The sequence below is a fragment of the Geospiza fortis genome, unplaced genomic scaffold (genome assembly GCF_000277835.1).
Source record: "Geospiza fortis unplaced genomic scaffold, GeoFor_1.0 scaffold131, whole genome shotgun sequence".
NCBI classification, from domain to species: Eukaryota; Metazoa; Chordata; class Aves; order Passeriformes; family Thraupidae; genus Geospiza; species Geospiza fortis.
This window is the reverse complement of record NW_005054391.1, coordinates 2,862,957-2,889,147: the sequence shown is the minus strand read 5'-3', so window position 1 is coordinate 2,889,147 and position 26,191 is coordinate 2,862,957. Positions and strand designations below refer to the sequence as shown.

Genomic DNA, 26,191 nt, shown 5'->3' with positions numbered 1-26,191 from the left:
AGAACTGTGCTCACCAGGTCTTATTGTGTGCTAAGGAAATAGGGTTGGAAAATTCCCTGGTTGGAAAGTCCCTCTGACTCAATGCTGTAATTTGGGGCTGTCCTTTTCTTCTTATTGCTTGGGCAGGTCAATGTTTCTGCTGAGTGCTTGTCTCTGGAGCAGGGGCTGTGAGCAGGGGCTCTGTGAGCAGGGGCTCTGGAGCAGGGGCTTGTCTCTGGCTGTGGATACAGGGGTTAATTTGAGAGCCAACTAAATTAGATAGTCCTACTTAGTTACGTCACACTCTCTTACATTGCCCCGGCCCAGTACTGTGTTTCCTTGGTCTTGACTTCCCTTTCCCACTGGGAGATGACGGCTGCCCTGGGAAAGTAGGGCAGAAAGTCATGTTGGTTCATGCTGTACAGCTGCTCCCAGTTACCAAACTCAGGTTGCAGAGCAAGGTGTCTGAACATCTCCAACTTCTACCTCTGCACATTTCTGATCTGCAGGATCTTACCACACTTTCAGCATATTTTCTTAATGTAGTACCTCCACAATCCTCTTTCTAGGTCATCCTTTCTTTCCAGCACCTCTTCTTGCCAGGACTCCCTATTTTCCCAATCTAAATAGTCTGTGAACAAAAGCCCAGGGCATGACCAGCCTACTAACTGGTGGTTGTCTCATATCTCTTAATTGGAGGAAAATGACACTGTCATTTAGAGCAGGTCTTATAAAAAATTTACAACCAGCCTGTACTGGTTACAGCTAGTAGATAGCTAGCTGGTGCCTGAGAGTTCAGAAGTTCAATTTCAAATATTCACAGACACACAACAAAATGTTTTGCCACATACTCGTATTCATAATTTAAGCCATTTTTTTCCCATCACAGCCCCTTCTCTCTAGAGGGTCAATTTCCCTTTCTGTTCCTCTTCCCCTTGCCCCATCCATATCCTCGCCCCCTCCCTGTTTTCCCTTTCAGAACTGATTTACTGAGTTACTGCTTTGGTGTCAGTTTTTCTGGATAACACGGCCGCAGTGACACTTGGTCATTTCACTGTGTCTTCCCACCTGGTAGGAAGAAGCTCGCTGCTCGCCTGCAAGAGGCTGAGGAAGCAATTGAGGCAGCCAATGCCAAGTGCTCCTCTCTGGAAAAGACAAAGCACAGGCTGCAGAATGAGCTGGAAGACATGATGATTGACCTGGAGAAGGCCAACTCAGCAGCTGCCTCGCTGGACAAGAAGCAGCGTGGTTTTGACAAGATCATCAATGACTGGAAGCAGAAGTACGAGGAGTCACAGGTAGAGCTGGAGGCTTCCCAGAAGGAGGCCCGTGGCCTCAGCACTGAGCTCTTCAAGCTGAAGAATGCCTATGAGGAGACACTGGACCACCTGGAGACTTTGAAAAGGGAAAACAAGAACCTCCAAGGTAGGCTTCATTCAGGTCCCGCAGCCAGTGCAAGAGCCACATCAGCAGATGGCTGGAGGGATGCAGGTGCCCTGCAGCAGCTGTGAGGAAATATATTTATCTCATCCTGAGATGAGCTGATGTCATTTGAGACACTGATGCTGCCGGTGAATGTTTTGCACATGGAGACTGGTATGGCCAGAGCAGAGAAGGCTTCCCTTTGCCCCCCTGTCAATGAAACTCACTGGCAGAGGAGGCAATCTCAAGGGAGGAACAAGAAAGATGATAGAGGTGCAGTGGATGAAGCCTAAATAGCAGAGCATGGTGTTCCTAACCTACAGATCACAGATAAAAACTAAATCACTATAGCCACTTAAAAAAGCATTCACAAGAAAAGCTGTGCCTTCAAGTTGTTCAGGTAAAAAATCTTGATGTAAGTGAAAGTAAGGCAAGGCTCTTGTACAGAGGAGCCCTTGAGGTAGCAGTTTGAGGCATAGGTCCTCTATTCACACTCCATGAATTGCAGGATGTTCCAAACTCTCTGGTTGCTAAATCCATCCATTCCTCTTCTGTTTCAGAGGAGATTTCTGATCTGACCAATCAGATTAGTGAAGGAAACAAGAGCCTCCATGAAATAGAAAAAATCAAGAAGCAGGTTGAGCAAGAGAAGTCAGAAGTTCAGCTGGCTCTGGAAGAAGCAGAGGTAAGGAAAAAAGCTCAAGGGAAAAGGGTGTCTTTATCAGGATTTTCCATTGTTTTCATCTGCCCTACTTTCCCAGAGCATGTCTTCCTTCCACAGCTCTGAGATGTGGAGAATGATTATATACTCTGTCAAAACCTTCCCTTGCTGGGAAGAATATATCAGTTTTTGAGGGATCTAAGGGATCCAGTTTACTTTCCTGGACTGTGTGGAATGGCTTTCTAAAACTCAGTGGTATTAGGAACTAACAAAAGTGATGATGTATCTTACTCTTAGTGTGAAAGAAATGGGTTAATGCAGATTTTCTCCCTTTCTTGTGAATTTGAGCCTCTGGCAGTCACTGCTGATGAGAAAGAATTTCCACGTGCCTTTCCCACTAATACGTTGTGGCTCCTGGTCATGATATGTGTGTTTGACTGACCTGCTGCATGTTGGCTGGAGATCAGCAGGGATTTTGTACAGCTTTGTTTTCACAATCCTCATTCTGTTTCCCTATTCTCTTGATGGAAGACCAGCTAAGCTTGTGCAGTTCCACCCTTCAGAGAACACCTCTGATATGATGTTCAGTTCTGCGCTTTCATTCCTGTTCAGTGAGAGCAGGAGGGAGACAGAACGACACTGAGCCTGGCTTATGCGAGACCTGAAAGTCAGAGGCTTTGTTATTTCTTTATGGGCTGTTAACTACTGCTTAGTTCTTCACTTCTATATATGAGAGAAATGAGGGAATAAAGACAGGAACAAATCACTCCTGTTTCACTGACTTGTCTTCATGTTAATTGGAAAGAATGAACAGAGAGTTTTTGCATTTTGTCATACAGAGCTGATGTCTGTTATTTCTTTCCTTGAAGTCATCTTGCCTAATAAGATTATGTAACTGGGAAGTTTCCAACACTTTGTGATTTGCAGAGATTTTTGTGAGCAGGAAGGGATGGATGTGTGGACGCCTTCACTCTCCTGACAACAATCTTGTTTTAGCTTATCCCTGTCCCCTACTCTGTGACTTTCCAGAGAGTATCTGTACAGAGGTGTGGAGCAGGGAACGTCTGTTGATGTCAAAACCATGCAGGCAGGGCGGAAGGTGTTGGGGTGTTGTTTGGGTGGTTTTTTGTGAGCTGTGGACTGTTTAACAATTTGTTCTCTGAGGAGCTTGCTGCTCGGTTTTCCAGCTGTCAGGTTGCATTAGAAGGCAAATAAATGCATTGTTTTGCCATGTAAGCTACTTGTGCCCTTGCCTAGAGAGAGGAGGAGGAAACAGGAAGAGAAGTGTGAAGGGATCATGTTTGTGCTGCTGTTTGTAGTTTGGGAAAAAAAAACCAATTCCTGGTTTGCAAGCTCTTGGTGTTTTCTATTTCAGGGAGCTTTGGAACATGAAGAAAGTAAGACCCTTCGTTTTCAGCTTGAACTTTCTCAGGTTAAAGCAGAGTTTGAAAGGAAACTGACAGAAAAGGAGGAAGAAATGGAAAATATAAGGTACTGTGCAGGAAGCAGCATGTTTAAGGGAAAAGTCTGAAAAGACTGGAACTATTCTCAGGACCCAAGGCAGTTAAACACACCACAGGTAGTTATGCCAGCATAGGCAGATACTGTCTGTACCAGAAACCAAGACACCTCTGACTATCTGCCACATTTCCCTTGCTCACTTCAAATATTCCTGTCAAATCAGTCTCTGACAGTGTACCATTAAACCCATCAGGCATAACACACTGCAGCTGTAAAAAAAATGGCTGGCATAATCAATTTACAGCAGACAAGGGCCACTAACTCTGTATGTTGACAGTATGGAGGTAAGTAGGTCTAGAGATCCACACAGGGTCTCCTAATCCTGTGTGGGATGGCTGCCTCCCAAGGGGACCCCCAGGCAAAATCAGCAGTACTTGCCTCAGTGGTGCTCAAACCCATGTCATCTCAGGGCATTTAGTTAATTTATGCAATTACAGCTACAGTGAGTGTGGGAGGATGTGAAGAGCTTGCTATTATGTGTACACCATTTGGGTAAGCAGTGAGAATTGCAGACATGCATAAAGTGTGAGTGGAACAGGAGAGGAACTTGCAGGTAAGATGGATAAATAGGAAAAAATGGAAAGCAATTAGGTGAGAAAAGGATGGTGTCTTTTGTCTCTCCCCTCCCACTTAGCAGAAAAGCCAGTCTAAAGAGTTATACCCTTAAGAGGAGGCCATGCTAGCCTATGTGTTTGTGCAGTTATTCAGCAAACTTCAGCCTTGAATAAGTCAGTATTGTAATGTCATTAATACAAGAATCATGTTATTGGTTATTGATAGGCTAAAGGGTAGGGAAGGGGAAGTCCAAGGCCCACCCTGGCCAGCATACCCAGAGGGATTGATATGTTAATTGCTTCAAAACCAATAATATTTTGGCCCTTTCACCATCTGGTGTCCTGCAGATGTCTGGATTGCAGAGATCTCAGGACAAGCTGTGCTACTCAGTGCATTTTGTTTCAGCTTCACAATGAGTGCTCAGCAGACATTCTGTGTTGATTTCTGGGAATCTTGGGCACAGTTCAATATCTTGCTGAAGCAATAAAGCCCTCAAGTTTTATCTTGTTGACTTGGTGCTTTCCCAGAACTCCTACACTTTCAGCAGAACTTGGCCAGCAATGAAATAAATGTTTCCATGTGTGTCATATTCTGCGCTTTGTGTAACTTTCCAGTTGTAAGAGAGCAAAACTTTCATTGTAGGATTTCTCTGTTACAGAATCAAGAAAATTAGGCTGTTTGTATCTGCTTTGTCTTTAAATTGACATTAAGCTGCCTTTCCCAGGGGGACTAGGCTGGTGAGTTTAATCACTTCTAAATGTAGATGTCTGTAACACAGATTTTTATGAATGAATCATTCCCCTTATAATTAGCACAAGAAAAGTTTTTTCGACATCTATTTTAGGACACAATAAATTGTAGCTTACACATGCCATTTACTATAAAGAGCACTTAGAGCTTAGAATGTCGCAACCTAACTTCAGTTTGATTAATCCCCTCCACTAATGCCTTCAGCAAAAGGCTGAGATGCAAATCATTCCAGGAAATTGTTCAGTAAATATTTTACTGACTGTTGGGCTGGAAGTGCTTCTTGTCAGGTTCAAATCCATACTTGCTTGTATTTACAAGAGCCCAGAGAGCACTCCTTGCTCCAGTACTGCCAAAGGAAACACAGAAGAAGGATGTTAGAGGTGCTTACAGATCAGGAGTTAGCTGAGGGTGTGAAGCACACCAGCCAGTTAGACAGCAGTGAGGCACTGCAAACTATGCATGTTATGTATGAGTGCTACCTATGTCACTAGTCAGAAATACACTATTTCTGGAGGGGAGACATTCAGAAAGTAAAGTACTGCTGCAAGTACTTCTGTGTCCCTGAACAGAGAGGAAAATCATTCCATTCACCCCTCATGTCCTTTTCAGGAGAAACCAGCAACGTGCCATAGACTCACTGCAGTCCACCCTGGATTCTGAAGCCCGCAGCAGAAATGAAGCCATCCGGCTTAAGAAGAAGATGGAAGGGGACCTCAATGAGATGGAAATCCAGCTCAGCCATGCTAACAGGCATGCTGCAGAAGCAACCAAGTCAGCACGAGTCTTGCAGACACAAATAAAGGTACTGGTGCCCCCCAGGCACCCAGCAGTTCTGATGGGCTGGGTTCCCTTGGTACAGACCAAACCAGCAGTGGTGATGGTAATGAAGAGAGAAGCTGCTCCCAACAATGTGAAGGGAAAGCCTTAGTGATCATGTCTAGCATAAGAGAATACTGAAATGTGGATTTCTTCTCAGACATGCATACAAGCTAGGTGAGATCCAGTAATAAAACCCTTGCTGGCTACAGCCTCTTGCAGGGGCAGAAAGCTACAGCATGAGAAACTGAAAACCTATGATTTTCTTGTGAGCTTGCAAGGCTTTTAAAAGAAGCAGAGAGCAAGTGGGTTGTTTGGAGTACAGGGACTGTGTGTATATTCAGCTTTGTTGTTTGTGTCAACATTTGTTACAGCTTAAAAAAAAAAAGTGTTTCTTGCCAAGGCACCTCTTCTGTTGTCTCCTCTTCCAGAACCACCAGCTCTTAGAGATTTGAGAACACAGATTTTTTTCCTCCGTTGCACCACATACCACAAAAACTATTCAGCTTACAGTTTGGAAATAAAATAAAAATATAATAAATTTAAAAAGCACTGAAATTCTTGAGGTTGATCCCAGGTAGCTGCTGCAATCTGTGTTTCTCTGATACAAGGACACAGGCTTGAAATGGGGTTGTGTTGCTTTATTTTAGGAGCTTCAGGTGCAGCTGGATGACTCAGGACATGTGAACGAAGATCTGAAGGAGCAGCTGGCAGTCTCTGACAGGAGAAACAACCTTCTCCAGTCAGAGCTGGATGAGCTGAGGGCTTTACTGGACCAGACTGAACGGGCAAGGAAGCTGGCAGAACATGAACTGCTGGAAGCCACTGAACGTGTGAACCTGCTTCACACTCAGGTTGGCTTTTTCTGTGCCCTCTCCCTCACTGGTTAACCTGAACCTTCTCTGCTGATCACTGACACTGTTTGTCCATGGCCACCACAAGTCAGACACACCCTGGCATCCCTCCAGAGGCAGAGGAGTTAAGTCACTCTGGGGATGTGCCACCTGACTCCAAGTTAGCTGGAACAGATGATTAATCCAACTTCTTTAAACAGCTTCCAGAAAAAACACTGATGGAAAATAAAAAGAGTAAATTTGATTTCTTTCATTCTTCCCTGCGGTAAAACCACTTTCCTGCTTTAGTTAAGCTGTATCCTGGACAGTGAGGCGTTTCTCTGGAGAACAATGCAGGCACTGTTTTTGTGATGTTACTCAGCAGTGAAAACCCCAGGGCTGGACTCTCACAATAAGGAGATGATGCAGGGCAGGAAACCACAGGAACCCACCTGCAGCAAAGTGCCCTCTGTGCCTGCAGGTCTCCACTGACAGCCTTTGGATGTTGTCCAGGTGGACACTGCCATTTCTAGAGTGCCATGGAGGGGCTGTCCTGACTTGACAGCATTTTTACTAAAAACCAAAGCTTCTCTTCACCAAATAATGGTCACAAAGAAATGAAAATGTGCTACATGCTGGCAATGTTTTGCAGTGTTTTCTCCAGTGCTGTCTCCATTGGTGATATTTATTCACATCACTGGCTGATTAAGGATCATTAATTTACCAAAATGAACAGCCTTATTAATTCCTCTATTTCAGCCTATTGCCTATTATTTCATCTCAATTAAAATCTGAATATTTACAGCTTTGAGAGTATTTTTAATATTTCTTCAGTTTGAAACTACCTCTGCTGGTCAAGGCAGCCCTTACCACATACCTGTGTCTCCATTCCCAAATATTGCTCTGAGTAATCCAGAAGTGGCAAAAATCAGGAAGCCTTGGTGTGCTATGGTATTTAGAGGAATTGTCTCTAATCATCACTTTTCCTCCTTTTCCACTATTCATTTGGGGAAAACTTAATAAAAGAACACAAGCCTGATCAATCAAAAGAAGAAGCTGGAGGGTGACATTTGCCAGATGCAGAATGAAGTGGAAGAATCACTCCAGGAGTGCCGGAATGCAGAAGAAAAAGCCAAGAAAGCAATCACAGATGTAAGTAGGCTGGTTCCTTGCTCACTTCTTTTCATACCACAGCATCTAAGGACTCTGTAGTGTAGTGAATGTCACAGGCTTACTTGTAAGCATTGTAAACAAGAACCCTAGTGGTAAAGCACAGGGATAAAGAAAACAAGAAAAGGGGAGAGGTGGAATCTTAAATAAAAGCATTAGAGCAGAGAGGGGGAAAAAGGCCTCCAAGGTTTTTCTGTCCTTCCATTTTCTCTGTCCAGGCAAGGTATGCACACAGAAGGTATTCTGTGGAGCTTTGGCTAGAGTGAATAATCCAAATAAGGGATAGCTCAGGACTGATCTTCCACCATTTATTCTAAATCATAATCCAACAGCATACGGGATTTCCTGTAAAATGTGGTTGTTTTTCAGGCAGCAATGATGGCTGAGGAGCTCAAAAAGGAGCAGGATACTAGTGCTCATTTAGAGAGAATGAAGAAGAACATGGAGCAAACCATTAAAGACCTCCAGAAGCGACTGGATGAAGCAGAACAAATAGCTCTGAAAGGTGGCAAGAAGCAGATCCAAAAACTGGAATCCAGAGTAAGTTTGTGATCCAACTTCAGACCACTGCCTTCTGCTTATAGAATTGGCACCACATCGGCTGCCTGATAAGTTCATAGAAGCCGAGAAGGGGTAGTATGGACACTTTCCTCTGTTTCACAAAATGCAGGTGAGCAGTCCTTGGAGACATGCTTCCCCTTCATTATCCAGCTATGAACTGCTGACCAGCAGATGAACAAAGCCCTTGATTAAAAAGTAATTAAAAGCCCCAACACTTAAAAATGGCAAAAGTGTCTCCCAATGCTTGCTTTGGTTGAACATTTTTAGCCTTTGCACATGTCTGCACCTCTGACTGATGGTGCAGCTGGAATACTTTTATGAAAAAACAGAGTGCAAAGGTGACATTTTGATCTCTTCCTGAAATTTGACAATATGGAGATACCTAGCGTTTCTTGAACTGTGAACCAAATTATGTACTGCTTTACATATATGTAGCATAATGGCAAGTTTTTCCTTTTTTGCAGGTTCGTGAGCTGGAGAATGAACTTGAGACTGAACTCCGTCGCAATTCAGATGCCCAAAAAGGAGCCCGCAAGTTTGAGAGACGCATAAAGGAGCTGACTTACCAGGTATGCAGTACCCACCAGGCAACTGGCAAGACACATCATTAATAGCCTCAGGGTTACAGTGAAGGAGGATGGATGGCCTTAGTCAAAGCTTTCTGATTGCTGAAGCTTTAGACACAGGAGGAATATCTCCCTATGGCTTCCATCACAGAATGCTTTGGGTTGGAAGGGACCTTGGAAATCATCTCATTCCAATGCCCCTGCCATGTGCAGGGACACTTTCCACTACACCAGGCTGCTCAGAGCCCCACTCAACCTGGCCTTGAACACTTCCAGGCGTGGAACATCCACAGCTTCTCTGGGCATCCTGTGCCAGTGATCATCATCCTCTTGCCTGATTTGCTGTAACTAATGTTAGAAAGCCTCTGTTGCTGGGATTTGGACATTTTTAGCACAGTATTAATATGGAACAGGCTTCAATGTAGACTGTTTACAATGCAAGGGAAGAAAGAACCCAGCTCCCTCTCAGCTGTCCTGCTGTTGCTAAAAGGAGTGAGAAGGACTCAGATGCTCTAATGCCCTGCTCAGTGTAGGGTTGCTGACTCCCAGGGCTCTATTATTGAGCAGCAAGGTCTAGTCTTGAGCCTCCTGCAAGTTTGCTAACAGCTGCTCAGCCTGCTTGGCCTTCAAAAAAGGCCTGCAGCACAGAGCACTTACCCTTTTTCTTTGAACAGCGTTCAGAAGATAAACCCATCCATCTGCCTTAGGAGATTATTTAGCCTCCTACCTGTTGTTTTACTTTGACTTTTGTATGAGAAGCTGGAGGTTGTTTTCTTTAATGCAGTGTGCAGGCAGAATTAGCTGCTCCCTCTGCTTGTGGAGCATGACAGCTTAAACTAGGCTTTTTTAACCAGAAATGCCTGCAAATCAAACTTTAAATTATGCAAGTAACACAGTTCTAGGCTCTCCCTTATCTGTTTCAATAGATAATGACATGCTTTATAATGACAAGCATGCTCCTCACCCCCAAGCAAGGAACTCTGCCTGTGTGTATCTGCACACCTCTAAAAGTGTGTCCACGTAGATGTCTTCCTTTATATACATTTATATTTACACATCTATACATGGGAAGGGTAGTCTCAGTTTTCACCCCTACACACACGTCTTCAATGATGATGAAGAAATTTGGACATGGCTAGTTTGTGCTTTGAGCTATAAGTTTCTAAAATATGGCATCCATAATTATTGTATTGTGGTAGATGCTTTAAGACTTTTTACTCTATCAACACAATTAATGGTGTTTTGATACAGTCAGAAGAAGATAAGAAGAATCTTGCCAGGATGCAGGATCTGATTGACAAGCTACAATTAAAAGTGAAGAGTTACAAGCACCAAGCAGAGGAAGCTGTAAGTAACTATCTGGACCTTTTTACCTCTGAGAGATGTATTGTTCTAAACCTACACTGTTTTATCCATAGAAATTTCTAGTACAAAGACACATTTTGTGCCCATAAATAATTATTTTCATATCCATATAAGCCCTGCATATAAAACTATTTATATTATATATAAAGTAAAATATATAGCATATGTGCTGATTATATTTAAGAAAAAGTATTCCATTTTATCCTAAGATTGCAGTATAATATGCAAGAGAAGGGGAAGAAGGGAATAAACAGCCCTCAGCCCCTCCTAGCCCCTCAGAAGACAAGTTGAGAGCCTCTTAGTTCACTTAACATGGAAAATGCCACTAGAAATACCAACTCTGTAAAACAACAATCTCAGTTCTGCAGGAGGCAAGTGGTGCCCATACAGCTGTTACCTACTCATGCTGAGCACTTTCCATCCCACTTGAAATTAAAAGCTTTGTTTCATGCGGACAGGAGGAAATCAGCTGCACTCTTTTTTCTCAACAGGAAGCTCAAGCCAATCTGTACCTCTCGAAGTACAGAAAACAGCAACATGATCTGGATGATGCTGAAGAAAGGGCTGAAATAGCTGAATCTCAAGTTAATAAGCTGAGGAGCAAGTCAAGAGACATTGGCATGAAAAAGGTATGGTCATATGTATGGGGTAGATATGAGTGTTTAACACACAATAGTGGGTCCTCTGTATCTGTTATATCTCTGAAAGTAGACAAGGATAAATTCTTGGGTTTCTACATTTGTTTTGTTTCACTCTGCCCTTTATTTTAATCTTAAGTTAACCCTGTAGGACAGCAATCTGACCCTTAGACAACATGTATTTTCTGTATTTTTGTTGTCATTTAACCTCTGTTCTCAGCAGCAGAAGCAGAATTGGTGATTTGGTGGGTTTGCTTTGGGTTTTGGGGTTTCTTTTTGCAAGGGATATTAAAAGACTCCACCTTTTTTTTCCCCTGATGATGGAGATTTCTATGTATGTAATAGAGCCTGGGTATTACCACATTAGATATTTTAACACTGCTCTTTCAATGAACTTGTATTGATTGGAAGAGCTGGATGAAAAGAAAATATTGGTGATTAGTCAGTTAGGTGCTGGGAAGTCATTAGTGATTAGAAATATATTTGTGTGTTTTGCACTTGAACTGAATGGTAGCAGAATAATGAACTTAAGAACTTAGTCTGGAACTGAAAGCAAACTTATCTATGGTTGCCTTGTGGCAAACAGGGCAAAAAAGAGTGAGGTTGTTACTTTTAGGAATGATAGAAAGAGGAGCTGGGTCATTGCTAAATCTATTTCATTTGCAAGTTCAACAAACTTCCATGCTTAACATCACATATGTTTTATGGAGTTGATAGCTCCCAAGCTAAGAAAGGGAGAAAACCCCTTTACAATCTTAATTTCTGCTTTTGTATTGGCCTAATGAAATCCCCCTTGACAGATATAAATTACTGCTGCTCCACCATCCAGAGCAAAGACACATTAAAACTACCTGAATATCTGGTTCATCACACATTTATGTACAATGGAAGCAGTACTGCAATGGAACCTCAAAAGATTTGCTGCTTTTAAGGATAAAGAAATTCCACAGATTTTTCTAAATTATTCTACCCCTACAGAAAAAAAAAATCAAAACCACTATAAACTCATTTAAAGATTCACAAAGCCATGGCATCAAACAAACACTGTACACCATGAGAATAATTTATTTTTTTAAATACTGTTAGGGTTGCTGTTTATTTCGTGGACCTTACTGGTACCCTCTTTCTGCTTCAAAAATGCAGAAGTCACAGAAAAGTGGATGCCTGTTTTTACTAGTCAGATGCTGTTTGCCAACACCAACTGCAGCTCTGGCAGTGGAGCAGAGTGTTGCCAAAAGATGAGCTCAGTGGTGCAGGCAGTGGTGACGACTGTTGTCCCAAAAATCACAACATCTCCTTTGGGGAGAGAAGGGCACTGCAGAGACTAATCCTGCAGCATTAGAAATACCTTGTCTACTGCTACAAGTACCCATTTCCTGGATACTCTGGGGAGTGCGTGTCATTCAAAGCACTATCATCAATTAAAAAAGGATTGTAGAATTCCTTTGCCATCAAAAGGATCTATATAATCTAGAACAAGGACAGGATACCTGTAGTGTTAGCTGGAATAAGATGGCAAATGTTGGCCAGACTGCTGCTAGTCTATTTCAGATACAAACTGGTAATACCAGGGAACAGAAGCATTAGTGCAGCTTTTGTCACTTACTTGTGAACTTACACTAAAACCTCTTGACATTTCTATTTTTAACAGTTGCATACTATCTCAATTGCCTTTCAGGTTCATGAAGAGGAATAAAAAAGTCCAAGCTGACAAATATGAGAAAATACTTGACATAATCAGGCACAACTGAAAGCAGATGTAGAAAAAATAAGCACTTACAGAAATAAACGTCAAGTGAAAATCCAAATAGACTGTATAGCGTATTTCATTCATTTATTTGTGTTTTTATTTTGCCAAGCCTTAGGGATCAATAGAAGATTGCATCTCGCCAACAGCCGACTTCATTATGTTGGAACAAATCCTAATTGGCAGATCTCTGACAAAATCAAAACTAAGGGCAAATCCAGTCATGCTGCACAGCCTCATGTATTTCATATGCAGATTGTTAAAGCAGCTGTCCTGGTTTATGAACAGTACTTCTCCCTTCACTCTCTCAAACCACACTGCCACTCTCTTGCTCCCCCTCCCCTTCCTACTCCTGGAATGGAATTGGGAGTTGAAAGCACAAAAGGTGAAAAACCATGGGCTAAGAACAATTTCCTGGAAACAGCAATGAGATCAGAAAATTAATAGTAACAACGACAATATTAATTAAAAAAAGTATACAAAAGAGAGGGCGATGCGCATGCAGAAATGCTCACCCTGGACACCTTCTTGAAGGAACCTGCACAGACAGTCCCTCTCCCCACCCCCAACCCCAATGAAGTGGGGTGGCATCAAATAATATTAGGGTTCTGGTCATGTCCCCTCATGGCTATTGCAAAAAAATAGCCCTGTCCTGGCTGGAACCAGGACAGCAGCACAGATTAAACCTGTGGAAGGGACAGCACTTAAAGATGGGAAAACCCAGCTTCCATTTGTCCTGCCCGTAGGACCCTGACTTTTGGAGAAGAGCAAGTAAAGATTTCCATATGAACAGTCAATTTTTAAGTTTCTACTACCACCAGTCAAGGGACTTCTCTTTGCCAGCTGCAGGACAGGCACAGGAGATGGCGTCAAGGGACACCTCCCTGTGGCTCAGAAATAAAGAATTCTTTTCAATCTTGCCTTTAAACAGGGAACTGGTCCATGGTGGTTTAACACCAGCCAGAAAATTAAACTCCAAATAAGCCACTCCCCTTCCCCCCACCCCTTTCTGGTAAGAGAGAGACAAAAGCAGAGACTGTGGGTGGAGATAATTTACTGAAAGTAAAGAGCAACAATGTTAATAACAAAAGTATACAAGAAGAGATGCTTTACCCATACAAAGGTGTTCACCACCTCAACCTAGTTCCATATGGCTACTGGGACAAAGACAAGATAGTGAACACTTTCCCATAGGTCATAGGACACTTTCCCAAGGACAAGATGGCAGCCGTTCCAGTGCTGCCGGCTCCACGTGTTTTTCCAAACTAAGACAAGGTGGCAACCATTCCCACACAACATGTGGCCCCCAGGACAAAAGCAGGCGGGGGAGGCTCCCATAGCTAACATTTCCTATCCCTGAGCCCAAGACAATGGAGAACAATGATGGATAAACCCCCAAAAGCTGGATCGTCCATGTCACACAGTCCATTTTCCAGACCGCTGTGCTAGGCTGTGTTTGGCATCATTCAGCTTCTCACACCTCAGTCTGCCACTGTTTTGTTCCCCACAGCTGTTCCGACTCAGACACCTCTCTCCTCTCCTCTCCCCACCACTGCCAGCCCAGCATGCTCTGCTGGGTTTGGACTTGCCACTGTCGACAGCAGACATGGTCTTTACTTTAAAATAAAATATTAAATTAAATAAAAAACAGTAAGCTCTCTTTCCTTCACCCTAAAAAAAACCCAACCAAAACTCAAAATTTAGGGATTTCTTCTTTTCTGGAAACTTCTTTGTCCCTTTAGGACATCCAATTTTGCATGCTGACTTGTCACAGAACAAGTGGGAGCTTCACAGAAGACCTGCCTTAGCCTCAGATTTTTGGCAACAGTTTAAATTTAAGAAATCATTCTAGCCCACAGCTTCTAAGAATGGCAGATCAGGTCTATTTATAAAATGAGTTATTTATTGAAAAGATAGGAGGTAACACATGAAAGGTCTTAACCTGAGTTAATTCTGACACAGTATAAAACAAAAGAACTACCAGTAGATTACATAGTGCATGATATCAAGCTACCTATATTAAAACTAGCAAAAGAAATACTCAGCCTCCAGAGGAATAACCACAAAGCAGGTGTCCCTGCTCTGAGGAGAAACTCTACGTTTCCAGGAAAATGTGCAGAATATTTCTGCTTTGTGACAGTTTGATATAGCTTATATAGTTTGTAAAGGCAGGTGCCTGTCAGTCAGAATTCCAGTTTGTCTTTCCAGGTAATCCCATGGTGACAAAACAACTCACTACAAGACAGCTCTGTCTGGTTTGAGTTAATTCACCAGTTAAAAAGCAACAGATAAGCTCATGTGGGGGGTGAGATGCCCTGCTCCATGACTTTTCACATACAAGTGTCCATTGACTTTTTTTCCTCCCCATTTGTCTGCTACTGTTGCTCAGAAAATCACATTTCCATGTGGCTCTTACTGTAACTCAAAGGGAAAGGTGGAGGAACTCTTTGTTCTTTTCATCACCAGTCGCAGTAGTGTCTGTGTACAGAGAGATATTTTCTTCCTGTATGTCAAGGTGTTCATATGATTCCTCTCTTCTTTTTTTTCTAGACAAAATAAAAATACTTATAAGAACTACTGATGTGTAAAATTAATCCTCTAGTGGGGGAACAAGAACAAGACACACTCACCATAAAGATAAGTCAGCATTTTCCATTTTAGTTTTTATCTGAGTAAAATAAGCATGCACACAACAGCGCAGAAACATACCTGGTTTTTCCATCTAGCCCTCCATCAATGTAACCAGAGCTGAATTAACCTGTCAACTGTTCCATTTCCTCTGATTATGATATGTTTGACAGCCCAACAGGTCCCAAGATAACTTAATCTTGCTTAAATTGTTTAGACAACTGTATATCAAAGTATATTATCATCTCTAAAGCAGGTTACAACTGTTTAATAAGCAGCATGCAAGTGAATCTCTGTGTAGAGAGAAACATGAAAAAAGACTGAGGCATAATAATTTCAGTTTTCTTTCTAATGTGTTTTTGCTGTACCTCATGGTACCCATAAAATGCCTCCTGAAGCTTACCAAATTCAGATTGTGACAAAATCTTCAGACAAACATGCAAGGTCTGATTTAGGTACTTCCCTTCAATTTGAGTTGGGGGTCCATTTTGGGGAGGTGGTCAATGGATTTCAATCTCCCACTGACAGAATTACCTTTCCCCACTTACTGCTCAGTTCTTTGGACTTTACTCCGGGTGCCCCTTGTCCAGACAGCCCGTTCACATTGGGATTGTCTTTCCTTTTCTTAAAACAGAAGATCAGTATAGCAAACAACGCTAACAATGCAGTTGTTTAATCACAACTGTCTAGCTACAGCTACTGATTATCAATGTTTTTAAAGTTCCAAAGTTTGGCTCAACCCTTATTCAAATCTTGAGGGGCTTGGTGTCTTAAAAAATAAGCACTCTAATGATTGTACATACCTTGAGATAGCAAAGTACCGCTGCTATTGTCACTGCTATTGCCACTGCACCAGGCACTCCTAGCCCAATTTTCCCAGTGTTACCTGAATTTTCTTTAAAAATACAAGTACAAAAAAGAAGGGCTTATTATTCAATAAATATATCAAAGCTATGATTTTTTTCTTATTTATAATCTAAAAGGTATGATTTAGGGAGAAAGAAACATTACAAGGAAACTGAGCCAAGGACAACAGTGTTCAAGTTACATGACTCATAGTGTAAGACTTTGAAGTGATACTTTACTGACTTAGGTGTGACTAGCTGAAAGCAGATTATTTTACTTAATTGTGCTGATAGCAAATTCCATGTGTGCTCATGGGATAGGATTTGACAACTTCTTAATACAAGCCCCATTTAAAACCAATCAACCAGTGTACTGGGCACTGTGTCCAGGTACAGTGCTCAGTGCCATCAGCACTACTGATTTACAGTAGAGCAGCTCTGTAAATGTTATCCAGCCTGGATCATAAATTTCATGACTCCTGCTGCAAAATCTTTGCAACTTTAATCTGAAACATTGCCCAGCTCCATAGTGCAACCATGCAATCCAGGTGGACACAAGAAATCTTGAGATGAGTGAGTGATAACCATGGATTCCACAGGAGATCAAAGCCCACCTAGAAGAAACCTCTGCACAGCACCAAACTGTCAAAAGAACTGCATGGTTCTTCTACCTCAGGTTGTCTTTCCCCTGCTGTGTCTTGTCCAAAGAATTTGAACAATTCTACATTCATCTGGAAACTTCCTATGGATGTCTGGAAAAAAGCTAAAAAATAAGAACTGCTAAAACAGCATTTAATCTAGTCATTGCTTTAGCTTGACTCTGTAACCACATGCAGACCTATGTTTACATCTTGTAAACTCCTTTAGAAGAGCCGCTTTAAGCTGCAACCCTTCCTTACACAGGAGAGATGATTACAAATCTCTTTTTTCCCCTCAAAAGCCTTCTTTCCAGTGGCCTTTGGAAACCCTTCTGATTGCTCAGCAGCTGCTGTGTTATGGCTGCTATCCAACGTGGATAGCCCATTCCCTACTGTCTCCAGCCACTTATCTGCTTTCAGGCTGTGCTGAAAGCCACAAAGGTGCTCATCTGTAGTTATTATCACTTATTCTACCCCCTTTTCTGTTGTCTCTATTTTTCATGTCTTATTTGCTTGGCTTGCTTCAAGTTCTCTTCTTGTTTAGAAGGGGTGTCCTCTATTAGTTCTCAATCTTTTTGGTGATTGTATGTAATTGTGTGAAATGTCTGTGTGCTACTGCTGTATGTGCTACTGACAATGAAATAACTGCAAGTAAGATTTCACAGCTGGGAATTTACTATAGCTCATAAAAACACAGGCATGCATTTAAACATATATATCCCCAGGCCTAAAAAAGGCCTGCTGTGTAGAAGTAAAGCTTTGAAAATAACAACTGTGTGTTCTCAACAAGCTTTCTTCTGCAGCCAAACTTATACCACAAGCTTTGGGCTTCCCATCATCTCTCTGCTACATTTAAAACTATGTTTGCTGTCAGCAGAGCACTTAAGACAGAACTCTGAGAGCCCTGCTGTGTCCTCAGCTATGAGAGCAGTTGGCGGCAACTGAAGGCAGACATTGATTTTGTAACCTTTGCCACAATAACCTGCTGACTGAAAAAAATAAACTTCTAGTCTTCAAATAAACACATCTTTGGTAACTCTCTTTTTTCCAAGCCAACAAAAATAAAATGTCTCTCTTCCACCCAACTGTACCAATCACACCAAATTACACAAAAATAAGGGCATGTTGCATCAGCGCAGCAAGAGCTGGCAAACAGCTGTCACTGCTGTCCCACTACATTCTCACCCAATTCATGTAATGAAGGCTGAATCCATTCACAAAGAAAAGCATCTTCCAGTGGAGCCAATGTCCCTCCTCAAGGGGTATATTCTGAACTCTAGAGCTATTTCCATGACTAGTTTTTAACTCATTGTTGTAGTACTGATTCTTTTTATGTAATGATTATTTTTGAGATTGGTCCTCATCCTGGTCCTCATCCTCTGAAACGGAAGGAGGGGCAACTTACCGACATGCAATGTTGTCACAGCAAGTTTTGTGTAGAGAGGTGTTGAAATATTACACAGATAGTCTCCACTGTCGCCTGCAGTAAGATGATCCAACCTCAGCGAAAAGTCACTTTCGTTAACCTGGACTCGAGGCTGATGAGAGTGAGATGTGCCATTGAAGGAGGCCAGGACTGAGGTCACTGCATTTCTGTGTAATGTCCAGACAACACTGAAACTGTCAGTGCTTGCAGTGTCAAGGCCGTGTTCACAAGGAATTACGGTGCTCTCTCCTTCCACCTTAGGCAGGTGGTCTGAAACAGATAAAGAGCTCTCTGCACTTTTTTTGGAAAATACTGTGAAGGTTATTTAGACATTCTGTGATTTTTTTTCTTAGGTTTGATACTATCATGAACAAATACAAAAACATATTTCACAACTTTGATATTGCATTCAAATATCACAGTATGTTTCTAGAAGCATCTGAAGATTTTAAAAACACATGTATCTTACACAAAAATCTAATTGGTATTGGCAATATTTATGAATATCCTTTTTTAAAAAATTGACTATTTTTCCTCTAATTGAGGGGCTCATTAATAGAAGTGATTCAGTCTAGTCTGTGTAAAACAGCAGGAAATTCCACATGCTGGGAGCAGAGAGAAAATGGAACTGATCAGATAACTGCACACCTGAAGCAAAAGGATAAAACACAACATAATTTAATTAAAATAATAAAAAGTTTGTATGTAGTTAGAAATAAGTTTGAGTTATGGTGAACTTAAGTACTTTACTTGTCCATGTTGAACATTTAACAATTAATAAAGAGCTTTAAAAAAACAGGAAAGGGAAGGAGAAGGCAGGTAAGTGGAATTAACACCTAATATATAAAATACTAATACAAGACAAATTAACATCATAGCACAACTATGGATTTGACAGCAGGGATTTGACAGCAGTGGTGGCTGGCAGTCAGCTGGAGAGGAAGGTAACAGATTATTTTGACATGGTATAACTACATTGGTTTCTGGGGAAGGGGGGGTTAATGAACAAAGGTACAGGGCTGAAAAGTCATGAAGACAAAAATACCAGAACTGTACCCCACACTGCTATTATTGAAACAAAAGGAGAACAGTTTGTTTTCAAAATATTCTACTGAGGGGTTATATGGATGCAGGGAAATGCAAGTATGTGTGTAATGGAATGTATCTTTTTCTCTTGTGGATCAGGCATAGATTACAAAAGAGACACAGTGCACTTGGTAGCTACTATGATGCCATACTTGCAACCTTCCATATTGTAAACTATTCCATGTAAATTAAAAACTGCACTCTTATTCTGGAGCTTATGCAGTGGGTTAGGCACTGAGAGTGTCTGGATACACTTTAGGGGGTAATCTGGATGATGGAAGCATCCATGCACATCTCACAAGAGAACTGCTCTTGCATTGCTCTTCCTTCAATTAAAAATATTTCCTAAGAAACAGGAAAGGTTGAAAACCACCAGTTATCTACTCAAAGTAAATTTCCAATGAAATTCAGGAGGAAGACAAAGCAGAGTTGAAATTTCATAGTCCTGCTTTTCCTTAACTAAAAAACGGGCTGCTGTTCACTAAAATGCAAACTGTTTGCTGCTCTCCATTCCCACAAACCCAGCACTCAGACTGGTACTTAAGGATGCATGTGAAGAGAAGCACAATGAAAGGATCAAGCAGATCATGTGCAGCTAGAGCAGCAGGCAAACTTTCACCTCCCTCACAGAACCCACATATTCTCCAAGGTTTCCATGTATTTTGTCCAATGGGCAGAATTCTTTTATTGATAGAGGGTAAAGTGTGTTTATTAGGCACCTCTTAAAATGTGAACCTGATATAGAAAAGACGTTAAGAGTAAAGGTAACTTACAGAAGGATGAGCTAGCCCCTCTCATTCCTACTTCTCAGAAGCAACTGGTAATGCTGTCTTGTAATCCTAACAAATGCATTTCAAAGAGAAAGGTATATCCTCTTGCACTGTCCCATATCCATGTTGCCCCACTGCAGAAAGACTGTCTTTAGTTTGACTCCGAAGCCAGCTGTGAAATTCAGTAACAATGCTGAAAGAGATCTCATTCCTACCTTGCATTTTCCATTCAGCAGCCCACACTTCATGATCCAAATTAATATGGCAGTAGTAAGTATCTGTCACATTTGTAATATCCTTGTCACTTCTAAGAGAATAGAGAACTCCATTCCGAGTTTCCTCCCGATCTGTCTCTGGGATGGATATACTGCCCTGTACCCAAGATATAGTTGGTGCTGGATAAGTGAGAAAAGCATAGCACTTCAGTCTCCTTTCTGTGTTTGTCTTTTGGTATTCCAGTGCATAAGAAGAAGGAGCTGTAGATGAAAAAATAATTTAAAAAATAAATCTTACTACTTACAAAATGGTTTTTAACTTGAAGTGATCACTCTTTTGAAATACCATTGGGGAGAATGAATATAGCCGAGAACAAAACTTCATCTGTGTTTGATTTCAGAAGAAAGCGTAGCTACTTACAAAGCCAAGATTTGTACAGTTCTGAGAAGCCACATTATGTGTACCACATAATTAGCCCTTAGAAATCAAGGTGCTGTAGGTTATGAAAACAAGTGCTGCACTAAAATTTTCCAATCCATGTTGCAGTATTTCACCAGAGGAAAAATACTGCTGCATAACACCATCAGGCCCAAAAGGTGCTCTGCTGTGTTGGAAGATATTGATTCCATGGGAGAAACACAAGGAAATATGTTGGTGCCATTCCATTTGTGGTGGTGTGATCCAAAGGTTTTTCATGCCTTACTGACCTTTAACTTGTAGTTGCACTTCCACTTCTGTTTGATATTGTGCTGTTCCCACGTAGCAGGTATAAGAGCCCTCGTCAGTCATGGTCAGGTTACTAAGTTTCAAGGAGGCATTTCCACTAGGGATGTTCTCATGGAAAAGGTGTGTTCTGAGTCTGTAATGTGGATCTTGTTCTCCCAGCTGATCCTTCTGCTGGTAGTAACTGTGCACATTTTTGTTCTCTTTGCTCCAGTGAATTACTTCATCATGCCCAGGTGGGAAACGACAAGGGAGGATGCAATCCTTGGAAAACAGCCCTGTTACTGCTTCCTGTTCTGTAAAACCTAAAGCCCATAAGTACAAATGACTAAGTTTAATCCAGTCTACAAGTATATTTCTGCACCTATTTATCCCTGACAAAGAAATGCTCTTGCAGGTGTGCCAACGTCTCTTTAATGACTTTTCTGACTCTGAGTCTCTTGGGACAGCAAGGGTGTCCATTCAGTTTAATCAGGATTATAACACAGAGCTCTGCTTGCTGAACTTCTAATCAGTTTATATAGGAATCCGAAGTAAGCACCTACATACTCAAATCAGCACACTGCCACCTTACCACCTGAGCTTCAAATGTGTTCCCACATTTTGAACCACATCTTTTCCACCTTAGACTTTAAAAGCCTTTTGAGCTGTAGCTTCCTACATGTTCAAACATTCACAGTGCCATGCTGCAATGCCCCATGTTACCAACCACCCTCACACAGTGCCAAGCAGTTGTACCATCACGGGGAAAAAAGACATGGCTCTGCAGCTGATGGGAAGGACAGAACTTCTTGAAACAGCTTTGCCACCACAGATAGGATGAGGAAGCTCTGTCTCAGCCCCTTGAGATAATTAAGATGTGCATTCCAAAAATTGACACACGTGGTAGCATCTCATTTCTGTCAACATTTAAGTTAGGCCTTGCTAGCATACAAGAGAAATTTAAAATCAATCTTTAAAAAAACTGACTGCATTGACTTAGCATCATCACTGACTTCTTGGCCAAGGTCAGACAACCTGTTAGGCTGGTAGTGAGTGCCCAGGGGCAGCTGCCATCTCAGACATTCTGGTCCCACCTCCAGCTCATCTGGCAGAACAATCCAAATGACTTTTCCTTAGTCTTCTCAATGCAAAGTCAGCCAATTTGATGCAAAGGATTTTCAGTCTGCACGGAAAAGCACTCCCTGCGGAGCCAGTGGGGCAGAAATACTGGCAGGTAACAGTCTGGGGGCTCAATGGCCACAGCCATCCATGCAGCCACCTGACAAGCAGTCTTTGGCTTCAGAAGTGTTTTACATTACCCAAAATTGATTCTTTATCTTAATAAACAGTGTCTGAATTCACTAACTCTTCTTAATAAAAATTAAAAATAATGGTCTTCTTTATTATTTTTCAGCTACAACCTACCCCAAAGTGTAGCACTGATGTGAAATACATAGATCATGACATCTGGTATGTTCTGTCCTTTCATTTCTTCATTGGTTTATAGATTCAGGTCAAACTGGCAAAATAAAAGCAGGGGATAAAACCTGTTTAAATGCAGATAAAAGACATGTCCATATATAATTTCCTTTCTACAGCTTGCAAAGGACTATAGGCCTTTGTATCATGTTTTTTGTTTGCAACAGACTTGGTATAGATTTTTGACATTTAAGTCATTCATTATGTGATCCTCCGCATTACATAGTAGTGGAGGCTCACTCATTACCTTGTAGCCCCTTGCAGATTGATGCTTTATTTTTAATAAACAGAAAGTGTTTACTATCAGTGTTGTTGCAGGGCTAGGGAATATTAATCTTCCTCATTCCTGAACAGGATACCAAGGAAAACTGGTCAAGTCAAATTTGCAAAAGTATGTAAGATATCCCTTGTCAAGCCTGATTTTCTTTACTTTTTAAAATATTTTTCTGATTATTGCAACATTTGACGTTCTGGGGTGGAAAATTTGATTGTATTTGCAAATACTGCAGATATAGAGAACTTTTCACACTTTTCACGCTTTCAAAAATGTATGCATGGAAATTTAGGGTAGGAATGCAAAGGAGGAGACTCTCTCATCATATCTTCTGTTTTGTCAGACAGCAATGAACTGGAACCTCTCATGCGTAATACAAAAAGAATAACCTTACTGTAACTATTACCTGAGTGGAGGAAGAATGCAGTCTTATCCTAAAATACAGCATACCCCAGTGGAGAAATTACCTCATGAATCAAGTAACTGGAAAAGACTTCAATAGATTTTCCTAGTCTTTTTTTTTTCTCCCCAAAAGGCAGCTATAGGTACCATTTCTAACTGGTTCAAGCCTGGTTTAGCCAGGCTTGCTAGCCCAACCTTTTAGTATTATGAATAATTTTGACTGGCGTCTGAAACTATATTTGTGGTGGACGTGAATCTTAAATCCTAAAGATTTTTGAGTATTATTTCTTTTGAAAAGGTAGTGTGCTTGTTTTATGTATTCTCACTATTCTTTTAGGAGAAAAAAACAGAACAAAACAAAAAAACAGAGGCACCAAAACATTAAATCTGAGGCAGAAATAGATGCAATGGTAAAATAAACATTTGATATATAATTTTGTTCCATGCCAGCAACAATTACCAGTGTCTACTTTCTTTACCCCTTGCACTGGCAAGTGGGGCACATCATGTTTTATTGTTTTTTTTTCTTATTTACCTATCACTTCCAACTTGATCAACAAGATATACTGTGCTTGATGTTTGAATTTCAGAAACTGCAATCAGTGCTGTATTTCCCTTAGTGAGGGATCTGCCATGTTTAATTGACATGTCACCTTTCACTGGCAGTGATGCTCTGAGAGTAACATAGTTCCAGTGGTACCTCTGTGATGCCTTTGGGGGCTGCATGGGCAGTGCACACTCACTCCCACCTTCTAGCTGTGCCCCATAACCTGCTCCAAAATACAACAGCTACAACTACTTAGCTGAAAATTTTCATGTTCAGCACAAACTGTAGCTTTGGATCTTCCCATCAGAGAAAAATGTATGCCGGTCTGTAGAAAAATCTGAGTGTAGGTTCTGGCTGGTCTTTTCAGCAAGTTCTGGAGACTTACAGGAATAAAGTGTCTGTATGCTGATAATTAGAATCACACTGCAAAGTACTGAACAAACATGCAACCAACAAACAACGCCTGTTTGTCACAGACGTAAGTGGCACAACCAAGAAGTCATGCCCTAAGGCTTTGTAGTGAAATATCAATATGAAATAATGTATACAGACAGTGCACAAGTAGAATTAAATTCACTGTAGTCATGTTAGTTACTGATGGTCTAGTTTTCAGGAGAATTATTTCATACAGAATCACCACAGGCTCAACTGGAAAACAGCTCAGCCAGGGTTTCTGAGAGCAAGGCAAGGTGCTAAAATGCATCTCCAAAGACATACTGAACAGCTCAAATAATGGTAGGGGGAATGCTGCATTTGCTTTGGCCACTACAGGAAACAAACACATGCTTTCTCTTTCTTGGGTTAATCAGTGACCAAACTGTATCCAAGTATTTCCCCATTTTTGAACTCTGCAGTCAAGCTGAAACCTGATCAGGCCACTCCTGCAGCAAACAGCCATTGGGATTGGTGGCTGTCCAGGGTACTTTGTGACCTCTTTGAGAGCAGGTATGCATATTGAAATATCCTCCTTTCAAATAAAATTTATTTATTTCTTAGTACAAAGGATTCTGATTTATTTCTCTTCAATGCAACTTAACAACAACACATTTCAAGCATATACACACACTTACAAGGACTGGGAAATACCAGAAGATTTTCATTTTTACCAACAAGCAAACAAGAAAAACAAACATGTAAAATTCTCAAAAAGACATGTTAATCACATACTGCTAAAATCTCCTGCCACAATGATACCAGCTTTCTAGAATTTCCTCACTGAATCTTCAGATGTCCCACAGTAAAACAGAGAAGTCATTCTCTGCCTCCCCACAATGAAACCCTTACAACTTAAATGCTAACTCCATACTTCAGTTGTTGAGAAATACTCCGAATGGAAGAAAATTTCCACAGTCTCTCTCCCTGTTGATCTTTGCCTCTCTCCAGCTGTACTCTGACCCACCCTCATGGCTCAGGACTCAAGTAACTAACAAAGAAGTTCGTGCAGTCCCCTTAAGGGAAGCAGCTGTTTTTACAGTGACACCTACGATTCGACACACGCAAAGATTTCACACATTTTATGTTCCCTTCTTCGGGCTTAAAAAACTTTTTCTCTTAACCATTTCTTTTGCCTGGCAAACCCAAAGTCCCTGCAAGCTGTAATGGAGGAAACGAGCGAGCAGTAAGAGGCTTACAGCAGTCACGATGCCGCTCCAAACGCGCTCGGGGAGGCAGCGCCAGCGCCAATTCTCTTAGGGGCAGAGCGCAGGAACCTGGTACCGGGAGCGAGGCTCAGGAGAAAAAGAACGTAGGGTAAAAGTAATCATGACACTCTTACCAAAAAGCTGGTCATCTGAAACAACAAGTAGGTGCCTAGGGCTGCCTGCAGGGTTAGGCAATTATTTTATAACAGTAATTTTCTAACAGTGACTTCTTCTCTCTGGACAATTCAAGACTTGTCTGTGCCATCCGGTTTCCAGCAGAACAAAACTACTCAAGTATTTTCGGGAAGAGGGCTTACAAAAAACCCCAAACAAAATGAAGGGAGAAGTGGCAAGAAGAGGTGTGTTCCCTCAAAGACTTTGGCGGTGCTAGGAGTAGACAGGCGAGGTGTGTCTTGCATTCACAGTCATTTCGGTTGGAAAAGACCTCTGAGATCATAGAGTCCAACCTTTGACTGATGAACTTCTCAACTAGATCATGGCATTAAGTGACACGTCCAGTAGTTTCTTGAACACTTTCAGGGATGATAAGGTACCTGGGCAGCTCATTGCAACGCTTGGAAACCCCTTCAGTGGTGAAATTCCTCCCAATATCCAATCTAAACGTCCGCGGGCACAGCTTGAGGGTGTGCCCGCTTGTCCTGTTACTAGATAACTGGGACAACTGACCGATCGCCACCTGGCTACAACTGGTAAGGTCTTTCCTGAGCGGCTCCTCATGGGAGCTGCACTTCACACCCTTCACCAGCTCCCTCTCCCTTCGCTGGACACGCTCCAGCGCCTCAAAGTCTGTCGGTAGTGAGGTGTCCAGAGCTGGACACAATACCCGAGGCGCTTCACCAGTGCCAAGCACATTCCCGGGAGAAGGAGCTTTCCCACCCGCTGCCTTCCCCACCCCGCCCCCGAGCACGTCCAGCCGGCACCCGCGGCTAA

General features: G+C 41.8%; 2 protein-coding genes across 2 annotated transcripts in view; one reads left to right on the top strand and one right to left on the bottom strand.

The window, feature by feature from the left end:
- The window catches only part of MYH15 (myosin heavy chain 15), a 42,865-nt gene extending 30,224 nt beyond the window's left edge, over positions 1–12,641 (top strand). The window contains 11 exon segments of the mRNA XM_014308886.2: positions 1,055–1,404; positions 1,962–2,086; positions 3,438–3,553; positions 5,498–5,690; positions 6,355–6,558; positions 7,564–7,689; positions 8,077–8,247; positions 8,733–8,837; positions 10,086–10,181; positions 10,691–10,828; positions 12,516–12,641. Of these exon segments, the coding sequence (XP_014164361.2) occupies positions 1,055–1,404; positions 1,962–2,086; positions 3,438–3,553; positions 5,498–5,690; positions 6,355–6,558; positions 7,564–7,689; positions 8,077–8,247; positions 8,733–8,837; positions 10,086–10,181; positions 10,691–10,828; positions 12,516–12,533 (1,642 nt within the window). The 3' untranslated portion in view covers positions 12,534–12,641.
- A 987-nt stretch (positions 12,642–13,628) lies between these two features.
- Positions 13,629–22,411, bottom strand: HHLA2 (HERV-H LTR-associating 2). The gene is made up of 6 exons (XM_031060802.1): positions 22,324–22,411; positions 20,901–21,221; positions 20,193–20,453; positions 18,101–18,391; positions 16,016–16,107; positions 13,629–15,130 (listed from the first exon to the last, which is right to left on the bottom strand). Exons 1-6 carry the CDS (start codon positions 22,385–22,387, stop codon positions 15,104–15,106), a joined length of 1,056 nt encoding a protein of 351 aa, XP_030916662.1. The 5' UTR covers positions 22,388–22,411; the 3' UTR covers positions 13,629–15,103.
- Between the last annotated feature and the right edge of the window lie 3,780 nt (positions 22,412–26,191).